Source organism: Macaca mulatta, chromosome 2 (genome assembly GCF_049350105.2).
Source record: "Macaca mulatta isolate MMU2019108-1 chromosome 2, T2T-MMU8v2.0, whole genome shotgun sequence".
Taxonomy (NCBI): domain Eukaryota; kingdom Metazoa; phylum Chordata; class Mammalia; order Primates; family Cercopithecidae; genus Macaca; species Macaca mulatta.
The window spans coordinates 32,768,274-32,783,118 of NC_133407.1; the positions used below are offsets into that span (position 1 = coordinate 32,768,274).

Genomic DNA, 14,845 nt, shown 5'->3' on the forward strand with positions numbered 1-14,845 from the left:
CTAAAGGCATACAGTTTAGATCAGCTACAAAAAACTAAGAAAAGCAGGTGATAGCCTGGTTGGACAAAGAATACATGACAGAACTGTAGGGCTAGATACGCTCTTAACTTATGGACCATGTGAAACTCTTTGCCTGAAACAAGCTAATAAATACTGAAAGTGTGAGGATCACAAGAAGACTTTGCAAAAATCTCAACTCAATTCCTGTATCTCCGTTTCAGCAGAGTGAAATAATACCTTAAAAGATCCTTGACCTGGATAAATGAGGCAACTTTGTTTCTGATTACTGTTTCAAGTCCATTCTGGTGCAATTTTTAAAACTGACTTTATTGACATTCAGTTACATTTGTAAACTCTGGTGACTATTTGTTCATCAAAATAAGTGGCCAGACTTACAGCCTTTTAGTAACATGTGGCCCCCAGTTGTGTGTTTTTTGGGTTTTTTTGTTTTTGTTTTTAGTTTCCTGGGGGATTACCACAAACTGGAGGGCTAATAGAAATTTAACTTCTCAAAGTTTTAGAGTATAGAAGTTCTAAATCAAGGTGTCAGCAAGGTTGGTTCCTTATGGAGGCTCTGAGGGAGAATCTTTTCCTTGTCTGTGTTCTTGTGAAAAAATCTAGATACTTTGATTAAAATTAAGTGTTCAAACTTTTTTTCTTCCTCTATTACCAGTGATCCCAGAAAAGAAAATGTTAATTAAAGCTGCATTATACCGGGGCCAACTACAAGATTAGGGTCCAGAGTCTCCACACAAGGCCACCCTTTACTTACGACCAGCTATAAGTTCAGAGAGCTTTCAAAACCACTTTCAGGTTTGATAATTCACCAGAAAGTCTCACAAAATTCTTTAAAAGCTTTATATTCACAGTTGTGGTTACTACAGGGACAAGATACAAACTGAGATCAGCCAAAGGAAGAGACACATAGGGTAGAGTGCAGGATTATTGTAAAGGCAAAGTTTCCCTTAGCCCCTCCTCACAGAGTCAGGTCCCATTACTCTCCTTCCCTGGCATCAGTGTGTGGCAGTATGAATGAAGTATTTCCAACAAAGAATGCTCACTTGAGCTTCATTTTTGGTTTTTATTGGGGCTCCATTACATGGCTTGATTGGTTGTCCATGTGGTTGATTTCAGTCTCCAAATACATAATACCTGGTGACCCAAATCTCCTACTCTAAATAGAGACTTTTTTATCAGATATGTCATAGATTACCTCCCTAAAGCCAAGGGCAAAGGACAGACCTCTCTGGGAGAGGTCAGATTCTTGACTACACAGTAATCATGTAAAGTATTCCCTTATTTATTAGAAATGGAAAAACAAGGCTGGGCACGGTGGCTCACGCCTATGCCAGCACTTTGGGAGGCCAAGGTGGGTGATCATTTGAGGTCAGGAGTTCAAGACCAGCCTGGCCAACATAATGACACCCGGTCTCTACTAAAATACAAAAATTAGCTGGTTGGTAATGGTGCGTGCCTGTAATCCCAGCTACTCAGTAGGCTGAGGCAGGAGAATCGCTTGAGCCTGGGAGGCAGAGGTTTCGGTGAGCTGAGATCGTGCCACTCAACTCCAATCTGGGCGACAGAGTGAGAGACCCTGTCTCAGAAAAAAAAAAGAGAAAAGCAAAACCCTTAATTACATGAATTGTTTCTCATTTTTGAGCATACTCTTTTGACTTGTGATAAAATACCTGTATATGACACTGGAAAATATTAAGAGCCCAAGTTTGTGGCAAAAAGTGAATTAAATAAATAGAACATGCGATTCATTGTTTAAAAATCTTGATCTATACTTTATTACTAGGGTTAGCCTTTGTCACTGCAAAATGAAAAAGTTGAAAATATGCATGTTACTGAATATACCTCAGAATCTTCAGTTTGTGTTCATTTTTTATGATTATAATTAATTCTATAGTAAATCCTTTACCTAGAACGCCTTTCAAAATACATTAGTTTACATTTTCCTAAAATGCCTCTTTTGTATTATTCAGTTTTGTCATGAAGTAGACATTGTATATGTGAATTACATTCCCTGAATGTATAAAATCAATGAATACCAAAATGCTTGTCAAAGGTTTATTATTTTACACCAACTTTAGAATTATAAGCCTCATCTCTGTATTTATCCTGTCTCTGTTTCTCACTTTAGTAATTTGATTGCAACCACAGGTTGCTAAAATAGCTCACAACATTAATAATTAGCAAAACTACTTTAACATTCACATTTTTTATCTTTCTGATAGATGAATGAACCAAATGCCTATGGAAATACACCTCTTCATGTAGCCTGCTATAATGGACAAGATGTTGTAGTGAATGAACTTATAGACTGTGGTGCTATTGTCAATCAAAAGAATGAAAAAGGATTTACTCCTTTGCACTTTGCTGCTGCATCAACACATGGAGCATTGTGTTTAGAGCTTCTAGTTGGCAATGGGGCTGATGTCAATATGAAGGTAAGGAACAAAATCATAATCTATACTTTAAGTATTTCATATGTCACTGTTAAAACAACATCAGTGGTGAATACCATTCAGCAATAAAAAGGAACTATTGATAAACTCAAGAACATGGCTAAATCTTTAAAATATTATGCTGAGTAAAAGGCTTACTCAAGAGTATATACATTCTTTCCATTTATGTAAGGTTCTAGAACCAATAAAATTCCATTTATATGGGGTTCCAGAATCTATAATTGAAAAAAATCAGAACAATTATTGCCATTGTGAGGAGGGATCAACTGGGAAAGGGGTATGAAGGGACTGTATGTGATGGTGGTAATGTTTTGTATTTTGGCAGGGGTTTATATTGTATAGATTTGTCAAAACTCATAAGGTTCATTTGTATGCTTTCATAGCATATAAATTTTCTTTTAGAAGGAAAATTCTAAACAGATGTTTGACGCTATTAATGTTGTGTTTAGAGGTGACATGTATGATGTCTATATAATTTTAAAAAGCATCAAATAATTGGGTGGATGGAAGGGCAGAAGAATCTACAATAAAAGGCATAGAGTAAAATACTAGTGGCACAATTTAGATGGTATGTATTTGGGTGTTCACTCTACAGGTCTTTTCAAATTTTATACAGTGTTAGGGGGAAAAGAAATATCAGTGTTTTGCACATAAGGAATAGTTGCTTTTTGTTTTTTTTGTTATAATTACTTTCAAGAGTAGGCATTTGGATTTTAGAAATATGTGAAAAATCTGGACTGGCATAGTGGCTCCTCCCTGTAATCCCACCACTTTGGGAGGCTGGGGTAGGAGGATCACTTGAGCCTAGGAGTTCAGGACTAGCGTGGACAGCATAACCTGGCTCCACAAAAAAATAGAAAATGAGCCAGGCATGGTGGCTCATGCTTGTAGTCTCAGCTACTTGGGAGGTTGAAGTGGGAGGATCTCTTGAGCCTTGGAGGTCAAGTCTACAGTGAGCTGAGATCATGCTACTGCCCTCCAGCCTGGATTACAGAGTGAGACTCTGTTTCAAAAAATAAATAAAGGAATGAATGAAAATTTTGGCCGGATACAGTCTGGTTCACGCTTGTAATCCCAGTGTTTTAGGAGGCCAAGGCGAGAAGATCACTTGAGCAAGGCCAGCCTGGGCAACATAGCAAGACCTCCATCTCTACCAAAAAAAAATTAAAAATTATCCCATAGTCCTAGGTACTCAGGAGGCTGAGGCTGGAGGATCTCTTGAGCCCAGAAATTCAAAGTTACAGTGAGCTGTGATCACACCACTGTACTCTAGCCTGGGCGACAGGTGAGATCTTGCCTCAAATGAATGAAAATTCTAGAGCCACAATAAATATGCTTTCACTGTATAATTTTATAAGAGAGCACATGCAATCCAGATTTTGAGCATTGCTATTTTATAATATATAATCATCTTACTTAGATTTTCTAGAATTCTTTAGTTGTTTCTGTATTAATTTTATCAATTCATCCTTTGAGCACTTGCCAAACTGTATCTGGTGGTACGAAGAAAACCAGACACAAAATTGAACCATTTAGGATTAGTAAAAATACTTCTCAGAGTATTTTAATTACATCAGATTTTCAGAGCATTTTATATGATTTTCAGAGCATTTTAATTACATCAGATTTTCTTACCTAACTTCAGTGAAGCCTTTAATGATGCCACGGGTCAATTCTGACAGCTGTAACAGCAACAAATCCATCTGTAATTAGGTCATTGCTTTAAATTGCCCTCTCTCAACTACAGGACAAAATGTATACATACTACACCCAAGGAAGAAAAGGCATGAGATGTCATAAAGTGCCCCAGTATGATTAGAGCGAAACCATCTTTTTAAAAGTTTTTAGGTCTCGGTTGAATCACCTAGTAACATTTTTTATAGTTTAGGTAATTACTAGAAAGTTTATTTATTACAAGTTTGAACTGCTTATTTTAATTTGAAGAATTCCAGCACTTTGGATAATTAGGGACCAGAAAAATATCTAAACCCTTGTGAGGAGAAAAATTAGTTTTTTCCTCAAAGGGGCAGTAATGTTTCTTTAATGAAAGGCTATTTCAAAAATAAAAAATTTGGAATTATGTTAACATTTTCTTTTTCTTTTTTTTTTTTTTTTTTTTTTTTTTTGAGACGGAGTCTCGCTCTGTCGCCCAGGCTGGAGTGCAGTGGCTGGATGGATCTCAGCTCACTGCAAGCTCCGCCTCCCAGGTTCACGCCATTCTCCTGCCTCAGCCTCCTGAGTAGTTGGGACTACAGGCGCCCACCACCTCGCCCGGCTAGTTTTTTGTATTTTTTTTAGTAGAGACGGGGTTTCACCATGTTAGCCAGGATGGTCTCGATCTTCTGACCTCGTGATCCGCCCGTCTCAGCCTCCCAAAGTGCTGGGATTACAGGCTTGAGCCACCGCGCCCGGCCTATGTTAACATTTTCAAAAGCAAACGTCACAACCAAGTTTTCTCAGTCTCTGTGAGACCTGTTTATGATAGTGAATGTAGGTAAAATCATCTTTGTATGTTAGTATTATGGAAATTATGGAACTTTACCGGTGTCATCAGCTACTATGCATATTTTGGTTCACATGATGCTGTCTTTAAAGGGTAGAGATTGGTCTTTATGCACTGCCATTTTGGCATGAATATTTATTAGAATTTGATGATAATGAATCACTTGATTCTGTTAGTGTCTACATAGGTGACTATAGTACCTGTGATTGTTTTTAAGTCTGTATTTTCTTTTGAAATGTAGAATTGAGAATCAGTCCTGTAACAGGCCCACTTAGAGTAAAATGCTGAAACCAGTGGTCCTATTTGAAGTTACCTCCTTAATAATTTAGAAAACTCAGTGGTGAATTTCATATATGACAAGTGAATTTTTTAACAAAGGGATTAAGATATATTTAAGTAGATTGGAAGGCAACAACAGCCTGTGATGTTGGTTTCAAAACAGATGTCACAAAAGTTGTCTTAACTTCACCTAAGGGTGTATGACATCTCATTTATATGCAATTGTCCAATTGTTTTATTGCCACAATCTGTTGAAACACGTTTCCAATGTTGATTTCTCAGGTCCCTTCCCGCTTTTACAAACAATATGTTGGTAGCTGTGAGTTTTCAACCAGCAAGAATATATTTCATTCCTGATACCTGTATTTTTTATATTTGTAAAATCAGTGTTACTAAGTTATTGATTGACTGTGGGGACACTTGACACTTGCCCTTTATTATAAAAATTTGATTTGCTAACCCTCATATTCTTAACCACATTCTCTCTTTTTTCCTGCTTAATCTTTTCCTCCCACTACATTCTCTATTTTGTTGTTTCTGACTTTGATCCAGTTATAGATGACTAGAAATTGGAATGTGACTTTAAGTTTGTAGTAACTCAGTTTCTAAGGTTTTAAATTCATTTTCCTACAAAGTAGTAGAGGTAAAATGAATCAGGTTTATAAAGCAGCATAGGTGTGTTTTTTAGAACTGCTTGACATGAGCCTTACTGCACTGATTGTTTTATTTATATGCACATGTTTTCCCACCCACATTGTTGTTCTTTAAGAATAGATTTTGGTCAGCTGAGCAAAATGCACCAAATGCTTGTTTTGAAGTTTAAACCTAAAAACATACTGTGAAATGTTTGGCTTGTAGTTACTGTTTTTGGATGCCTGTGAGATTAATCATTAGGATTTTTGTAGATCTAATTTTTGGTTTTTGTTATTTTTCTTTCTGTCTGTCTTTCTTTTTCTTAATACTCCTAGCTTTCTGCTAAAATGATTTGAGGTGATTAAAAAAAAGAAAACTCTACGATGTTTCTCCAATTCAGAGAGAAATAACTGTGCCTTCTCCCCTCCTAACATGTCTTATGGCAAACTTTTTAGTTGGTAATCCGAATCTTTTTCCTTTGTATACTTAGAATAGGTTTTATGAACAGAATGTAGAAAGTAAAAATGTTGATCCAGTGTCACCTATAGGCTTATAATAAAGGATTCTAACCAGGCCCAATTATGTGTGCCTTTAGTCCCAGGTACCCTCAGAAGGCTGAGGTGAGGGAATCGCTTGAGCCAGGTGTTCAAGTCTAGTCTGGGCAATATAGCAAGCCTTGTCTCTAAAACAAAAAAATAAATAAAGGACTCATCACTTATTAGCTATGAGACCTAGTAAAATCACTTAACCCTGGGGCCTGTATTTCCTCATCTGTAAAACAAGATTAATGGTATCAATCTCATAGGGTTGTGAGGATTAAATGACATATATGAAGTGGATTTGGTTTTGATTTTTTAGGAGGAAGGGAGGTGGGGAGACAATCTCACTCTTGACCAGCCTAGAGTGCAGTGGCACCGTCAGAGCTCATTGCAGCGTCAAACTCCCGAGTTCAAGCAGTCCTCCCGCTTTGGCCTCCCCAAGTGCTGGAATTATAGATATGAGCCACCGTACCTGACCATGTGAAGTGTCTTAAAACTGTGCCTGAAACGTGCTATATATATAAATGTTAATTATAATTTTATCTTCCAGATTTCATCATTTTGTTAATCAAATTTTTATTACAAGTTTTTGTTTTGTTTTGAGTCGTGGGGGTTTCTGTTTTGTTTTGTTTTCCCCTTATTTTTGTTATCCTTCTAATCAATGGAATCTGTGTTTTTTCTTATGTCTGTAAAAATTGGCTATAGCTGGCCAGGCATGGTGGCTCACACCTGTAAACCCAGCACTTTGGGAAGCCAAAGCCAGAGAATCACATGAGCCCAAGAGTTCAAAACCAGCCGGGGCAACTTAGACACCATCTCTACAAAAAATAAATTAGTCAGGTGTAATGTTACGTGCCAGTAGTCCCAGCTACTCCAGAGGCTGTTGCTAGAAGATCACTTGAACCCTAGAGTTCGAGGTTGCAGTGAACTATGATTACACAACTGCATTCTAGCCTGGCTGACAGACCAAGACCCCCATCTCTTTAAGGAAAAAAAAAAAAAAAAGGCCAGGCGCGGTGGCTCACGCCTGTAATCCCAGCGCTTTGGGAGGCCAAGGCAGGTGGATTACTTGAGATCTTGAGTTCAAGACAAGCCTGCCCAACATGGTGAAACCCCATCTCTACTAAAATACAGAAATAAGCTGGGCATGGTGGCACACACCTGTGATCCCAGCTACTCGGGAGGCTGAGGCAGGAGAATCACTTGAACCCAGGAGGCAGAGTTTGCAGTGAGCTGACATCCCACTGCACTCCAGCCTGGGCAACAGAGCAAGTCTCAAAAAAAAAAAAAGAAAAAGAAAAAAAGGGCTGTAGCTAAAATATTAACAATAAAAATTAGGATATATCCTATCTGGAACATTTTGGAAAGACAGAATCCTTTTTGCCAAGATGCTTTTTTGCCCCCCCCCTTTTTTTTTCTGGTTGAACGAATAACAACTAGTACATTAAAAAATAATGATAAAACAAATATATCCTGAGAAGCACTGATGTGCTTCTGAGTGTTTTACAAAGATTATTGTATTTACTCTGTACAGTAGACCAATGAGATGTAGATGGTATTATCCTCATTTTCAGTTGAGGAAGTGAAGGCACAAAGAAGTTAGGCAACTTGTCCAAAATCTTGCTTGTGGTAAGTAGGAGATCTGGGATTCACGCTTAGGTTATTCTGACTCCAGAACCTGTGCATGCATGCATCCTCTCTCCTCTTTTCCTTCCTTTCTCATACTGCCTCCAAAAGATTAGAACTTCTCTAAAATTGCTTGCCAATCGGATGGCTTGTTTACTTGAAAAATTCATATTATGGAATCAAACACTTAAGTAGATACTTAGGATGTTCTAATTATTATTATAATGACATGAGGATTTTTAAAGAATATCTGCATTGTACTGTGTTAGCATAAACTTAGGATACTTGTGACATTTCCATTTTAGTACCTACACAGAAGGCATACTGAATGTTGCTGTGAGTTTAGGAAGCTGCTAAGTAGTTTTTCTTTTGCATTGGTAACATGTACGTTTTGGTTAACTAAAATATTTTAGAAAAGAAAAGACACCACCTAATCAGAAGAAAAGATAACCTAACTCAGGGATTGTTTTTCTTCATATTTGGAACTCCTTTAGAACTTCTACATGAAATATATATGTGTGTAGTCAGTCTGAGTTATTATTTTAAGTGATTTGAGAAAATATCTAGTACATATAACTATAAACAAATATATGAAGTTTTTTAATTATAGTGGCTGAAATTATTTGTATTTATTTTTTTAATGTATCCACACAAAATTCACAAAGTTAATTCTGATACTCACTTTTACTTGGTCAAGGAGGGATTCAGAATTTCTTAGAATGGAAATGTTGGAGCAATGTGAAATATTGAATCTGAAACTTGGGAGACACATCCTTACTGTCCCACTCCCAATTTTTATAAGCTGTAAGCATGGAATTTTTGTATATTTGTGTTTTATGATACACATGCTAAAAAAATTAATTCCTAATTTTAAACAGCTGTTTTACCTCCATAGGCCTCAGTTAAACTTAATTCTTGTATAATAGTTATAAAATAAAGATGCAAGAGAGTATGCAAAGTAAAACTAAGGATTACATATTATGGATATAGTAGAGTGAGTAATTTTTTTTTTTCCCCCAGAGTAAAGATGGGAAAACCCCACTACACATGACTGCTCTCCACGGTAGATTCTCCCGATCACAAACCATTATCCAGAGTGGTAAAAAGTATTTCTGGTTTTTTTTTTGTTTTGTTTTTTGTTTTTTGTTTTTTTTCTTAAATGTAGTAAAAACATCCACCAAATGAATGGTATTGAGAAATTGTCATCACAGTTTGTGTATTTTTAATATATGATTTCAGAGCTCATGAAAATAAAATATTAAAGAGTATAAAATACCATGTAGCTGTATCTTTCGTACTTTTGGTTTTTTGTTTTGGTTCCCTGAATTATTTTATTTCTTCAGCAGTTAGTATTAGCTTTTTTCAGTATTGCTAAATAGAAAATTACTTTCTACCGTAATTTGTATTATATATTAATGTGTGTACTCTGTATATACATTATACATTTATCATTTTCCCCTGTTCAGTATCTGTGACTGTTTTCAGGATTTTAATTTCCTGAGGTTGTATTCTTTTGTGTTTAAATTAATATCAGGCAAGCTAAACTTTTAAATCAAAAGAACTTTTAGTTATATTACTTTAAATCAGTGTTTTCCAAGGCATATTCCAAGAAACTTATCCTCAAGATAGTAGGTGCTGTGGTTTTGCAGGGGAAAAGTTGAAATAGGTTCATGATCCAATACTTTTTGAAGCATTGCATGTAGTCTTGATGACAAAGAGTATGCACATTAAAGCTCTGAAGTATTGCTCTAAAGAAACGTGTTTAATTTTATTTTAATACAGCAGTTTCCAGACTTACTGGACCTTAGAACCCTCTTGTCAATTTAAAAATCTACTGAAATCTTATGCTTAATTCACACAATTGCTTTAAGTATAAAAGCTGTAAATCCATTGCCTGGCCCGATAAATGAGCTATGAATGAAATCTATTTAAAATTGCTATGTCTATTAGTTTGTATGTGAACAGCATTTTTTATTACTTTTCATGTAGTAGATTTGATTTGATCTTTATATGGTCCAGTATCTGACAGTAAGTCCTGTATTGCAGGAGCTGTAATCGACTGTGAGGATAAGAATGGAAATACTCCTCTGCACATAGCTGCACGGTATGGCCATGAGCTGCTGATCAACACTCTTATTACAAGTGGTGCTGACACGGCAAAGTAAGTACTTACTGAGGTGTTGATAACTGACACAGGCAAGCATAAAGGGAAGTGAACTGCAGTTTTCTGGATATTTTAGGTGGAAATGTGGATTTTATCCTCAATATTATATTAATTTCTTGAACTTTCTTTTGTATTGACAAAGTGGTAGGTTAAAATGTTTAAATACAATTTTATTTGGTAAGCCAGTGTATTTTTATGTATCTTACTCCAGTTCTTTCTCACTTTGAGTAATAATGCAGTTTTGATCAGAGCTGTTAATTTTTGTGATCTCTTTATTTTTAAGCTAGACGTACTTAAAAGTCCCGGAAAGCTGTATGTGCCAAATGCTTTTTTTTCATCCAAATACTATCTGTGGATAATAGTTTTCAGGCTGTGCTGTGCCAAGTTCAGGGATTCCTTGGAATCCTACAAAGGATTTCTTACCTCCACCCCCATTTTGGTCAGAACAGTTTACTTGTATTTATTTTATATATTAAAGTACCCATTGTAATAATTTGTTTGAAAGATGAGTCCTCCTGTTAATGCTCTGCAAGAAACACCATACTTAAATTTATGTTTATCATTCTTTGTATCACATTTACATGTGTTCATTAACAAATTGTAAATCTTTTTTACTTTCTGTAATGGTGTGGTACTGCACCTATCTGTTTTGTAACTTTTTCCAAAAAAATTACGTGAGCTTGTTGATTTAGCCATCTAAATACAAATTAGGGCCTTTTTCCACATCTGTACGAGTTGCTCTAGTTCATTTTTTTAATAGAATTATCAGATAAAGATTTCACAGTATATTCATTCTCTTTATTTGTAGATACAAGTTGCTTACAGTTTTTCACTATTACAGAATTACTGCAATAAATATTCTTGAACATATTGCATTATGGAAATGTTTCAATGGTGGGGTGACAGGGTAGTGAATTTTACTCTCTAAGCAAATGTCTAGATACATTTTTGGTTGTCACAATTTGGGGAGGAAGGCGTTAGTGTTAATGACATCCATTGGGTAGAGCCCAGGGATGCTGCTGAACAGCCTATAAGCCTGCATGCACAGAATGACTTCTCACGTTTCCGCAGCAGAGTCCATAATGACAGTAGTACTGAAGGTGGAAAACCCGACTTTTGGAGAGAAATAGCTGGGTAATAAGTTATGCCTACCGTCAACCTTTAGCCAAATTACTCTCCATAGTGTTAGACATTTTGACTCTTAGTTACCTTTCACTTAAGTGGTCTTTTCGTAATGTATTTAACTGTTTGTATTTTTCTTGTATTAAAATGAAGATACTGTCCTGTTCTATTAACTTTAGGCGTGGCATACATGGAATGTTCCCCCTCCATTTGGCAGCCTTAAGCGGCTTTTCAGATTGCTGCAGAAAACTTCTTTCTTCAGGTAAGGGCAACCTTTGCAGACTTTTGTATGTCTCCTCAAACCCCTCAAAATTCTAAGACGGTCTCTTTATCCTTCTTTTTAAAAATTACATGCAGATGGGTCCAGTATGGATAATTTAATAACCCCTTTTAGAAGATGTTGGGTTCAGGCCTGGCATGGTGGCTCATGCCTGTAATCCCAGCACTTTGGGAGGCCGAGGCAGGTAGATCACTTGAGGTCAGGAGTTCAAGACCAGCCTGGCCAACATGGTGAAAGCCCATCTCTACTAAAAAAAAAAAATACGAAAATTAGCTGGGCATGGTGGCGAGCACCTGTAATCCCAGATACTTGGGAGGCTGAGGCAGGAGTTGCTTGAACCCAGGAGGCAGAGGTTGCAGTAAGCCAAGATTGCGCCACTGCACACCAGCCTACGAGACAGAGTGAGACTCTGTCTCAAAAAAAATACAAAAAAACCTCTTCATCCCCTGTTAAAGAAAGACCATTAGCAGTTAATCTCCATTTCTTTTTTCCCTCAGCCCTAGGCAACCACTAATCTACTTTCCATCTCTTATAAAATTTGCCTGTTCTGAACAGTTCCTATAAATTGACTCACCTGACATGTGATCTGTGACTGGCTTGTTTCACTTAATATAATGTTCTCAAGGGTTATTCATGTATCAGTATCAGTACTTTATTTCTTTTTATTGCTAAATAATACTCCATTGTATCCTATTGCTTTTAAACAGGCACCCTAGCACTTCAGAACCCATAGTTTTGTTTGGGATTGGAGGGGAGGATGTGATTCTTGACATTTCATGACATAATTCTTTAGTGTAAAATAATATGTCTGTTATAAATAAGATGTATTCATTCTTGTAGGATTTGATATAGATACCCCAGATGATTTTGGCAGGACTTGTCTACATGCAGCTGCAGCTGGAGGGTATGTTAATAGTATTTTTATTTCTTTAAGAAAAAGATAGCTGATCTTGGCAGGTTTTCTCTTATCTTTGGTTCCTCTTGTATTAATTCTGGGCTACCAGAAAATAGAAAACAAAACAGGAGTTGTTTGTGAAAAAAGGTCCAGGGTGGCAGAATACTTTTTTTCATCTTATTCCAGCCAAGTTGTAGGTTATGAGTGAGAGAGAGAATAAACCTACAAAAGGAAATACTGCCTTCTATAAAAGAACATAATTCCTGGATAAGTGAAAAAATCTAATAAAATTGTTTCTTTAAAAAGTATATTCTCAAATGAGAACATCAAAATACTGGGAATATTCTGAATAAACAAGTACTCTTTAAGTAGATTTGTTTTAAATTTTGTTTTTGTTTTTGTTTTGTTTTTTCCGGAAAAAAATGTTCATTTTGTGCTGTGTCTTACCTCTACTAGGAAGAGGAAAGTTTGAGATTGGAAGATTTTGGACTAAGTTTTTAAATAGTACCACCAGGGAAAATTAGGCAGTTGGTTCAAATGAGCAACAAACTTCAGCTAAAACTCATGGTCTCTGGAACATTCTTCTTATCTAATGCTTCTGATAATTTAGATCTGTGATAAGCCATTTAATTCATGATTTCTCAAAAGGACATTTTGCAAAAACTTTATTTTCAGTGATAATTCTTTAAAATTTTTCAGTGATTTCAGAGGACAAGTACGTTGAACCGAGAGTACACCAGCGCAGTCTAAGTTGTAGAGATGGATTGTGAGCATGTGACTGGTTTCCTTGTTCTTCCAAGGTCACCAGAGAACCTTCCAGTTAAAACCTATCTTCCTTGTAACTTGCCTGGAGAGAGAGGGACAACAGACTTCAGTGTCTGATTGCTTGGCAGTTACAGTTTTCATTGTAACATAGTAATTTGATGTTGAGGTTTATACTATTAAATTATAGAAATACTTAAGTTATATCTTTTCCTCCAATATTAACTAAAGATATATATAGGTAAGCAGTCATAGTATAGGAAAAGATCAGGGAAAGCCTACCGGACGCATGCAGTGGCTCACAGCTGTAAGCTTAACTACTCAGGAGGCTGAGGCTTGGAGGATCGCTTATGTCCAGGAGTTGAAGGCTGCTGTTAGCTATGATTGCACCTCTGGACTCTAGCCTGAACTATAGAGTGAGGCTCTGTCTCAAGGGAAAAAAAAAAAAAAAAGCCTATAAGCATATTGTTTCCTAAAGCCTCCTCAGAGTCTCTTTTGCAAATGTGATCTTCCTTTTAAACAGTGACAACATGAATCATGTGTTATTTCCTCAGTGTGCCAGTATGTAAGTATATAGCTTTCTAAATTCTAGATAAGATGAATTTTAATGTTTTATTCTTCATAGAATGTAAATCATGTCATTTTTGTCACATTTATCTTCATATAAAAACATACTTTCACGCTTCTTTAAACCTAACAATTTCATTATAAAATCACTGTCAATTAAGTTTTCTAACTGTGTTTTCTCTCAATAGGAATTTGGAGTGCCTAAACCTTCTGCTGAATACTGGTGCAGACTTTAATAAAAAGGACAAATTTGGGAGGTAGGGTATGATATAGTTTCTTTATGGAGCCTATTTTTACTTAATAACTTGATTGACCTTCTAACTGGCTTCTGAAAATAAACTGAACAATTTAGCATCTTGTACATTGTGATCATGATTCATTGAGAGTCCCAGCTAAAGTCAATAACTTCCAAATACTCGTTTTCACCCACAGTTTTCTTCTTGAGTCCCTACCACAGCCCTAGCCTACCAACCACAGCCTTGGCCTTATAAATGCCTCTATACTTGATATCACTCCTCTCCGTCCAATAATTATGGCTATGGAAATGTAAAGCCCCATAGAACTTGTTTTTTCAAGAAACTCACAATACCTAGAAAATGATACAGTTCTCCTTTCTTCAAGTCGTTTCTTTGTGAGGGATTCTACTGCCCATATCTTGTTCCAGAGCAGTAGTAAGAGGGAGGAAATAGGTTATAAATATATACGTGTAATTTTTCTTTCTCCTTTTCTATATAAATCTCACACACACGTATATCCACACATCCCACTAAGTATTTCACAACAGGAAGGCAGCTGTGAAATGACAGTCTTTGTAGTCATTCAGCAGGCCTCATTGTTAAGAATTTGTGGTAGCAGTATTTCAAACTACTGTTAAGTTACTTAGAGTAGGAATTGACACAGAGTTCATTAGATCCGTACAGGAAAGAATTGAAGGCAGCTGGAATTGGTTTGAAAGAGATGACAGTATAAGCAAAACTATGTGGGTCAACAGTTTGAGAATTATA

General features: G+C 36.3%; 1 protein-coding gene across 20 annotated transcripts in view; it reads left to right on the forward strand.

Moving 5' to 3' along the window:
• The window catches only part of ANKRD28 (ankyrin repeat domain 28), a 191,740-nt gene that overhangs the window by 135,741 nt on the left and 41,154 nt on the right, over positions 1 to 14,845 (forward strand). For all 20 annotated transcript variants that reach the window (XR_013413549.1, XR_013413552.1, XR_013413550.1 and 17 more), the window contains 6 exons: positions 2,241 to 2,453; positions 9,072 to 9,150; positions 10,098 to 10,212; positions 11,517 to 11,599; positions 12,458 to 12,521; positions 14,030 to 14,098. Coding sequence is in view for 15 of the 20 variants with exons in the window: in XM_028843660.2 (XP_028699493.1) it covers positions 2,241 to 2,453; positions 9,072 to 9,150; positions 10,098 to 10,212; positions 11,517 to 11,599; positions 12,458 to 12,521; positions 14,030 to 14,098 (623 nt within the window). In the remaining 5 variants the exon portion in view is untranslated. The remainder of the gene's footprint in view (positions 1 to 2,240; positions 2,454 to 9,071; positions 9,151 to 10,097; positions 10,213 to 11,516; positions 11,600 to 12,457; positions 12,522 to 14,029; positions 14,099 to 14,845) is intronic.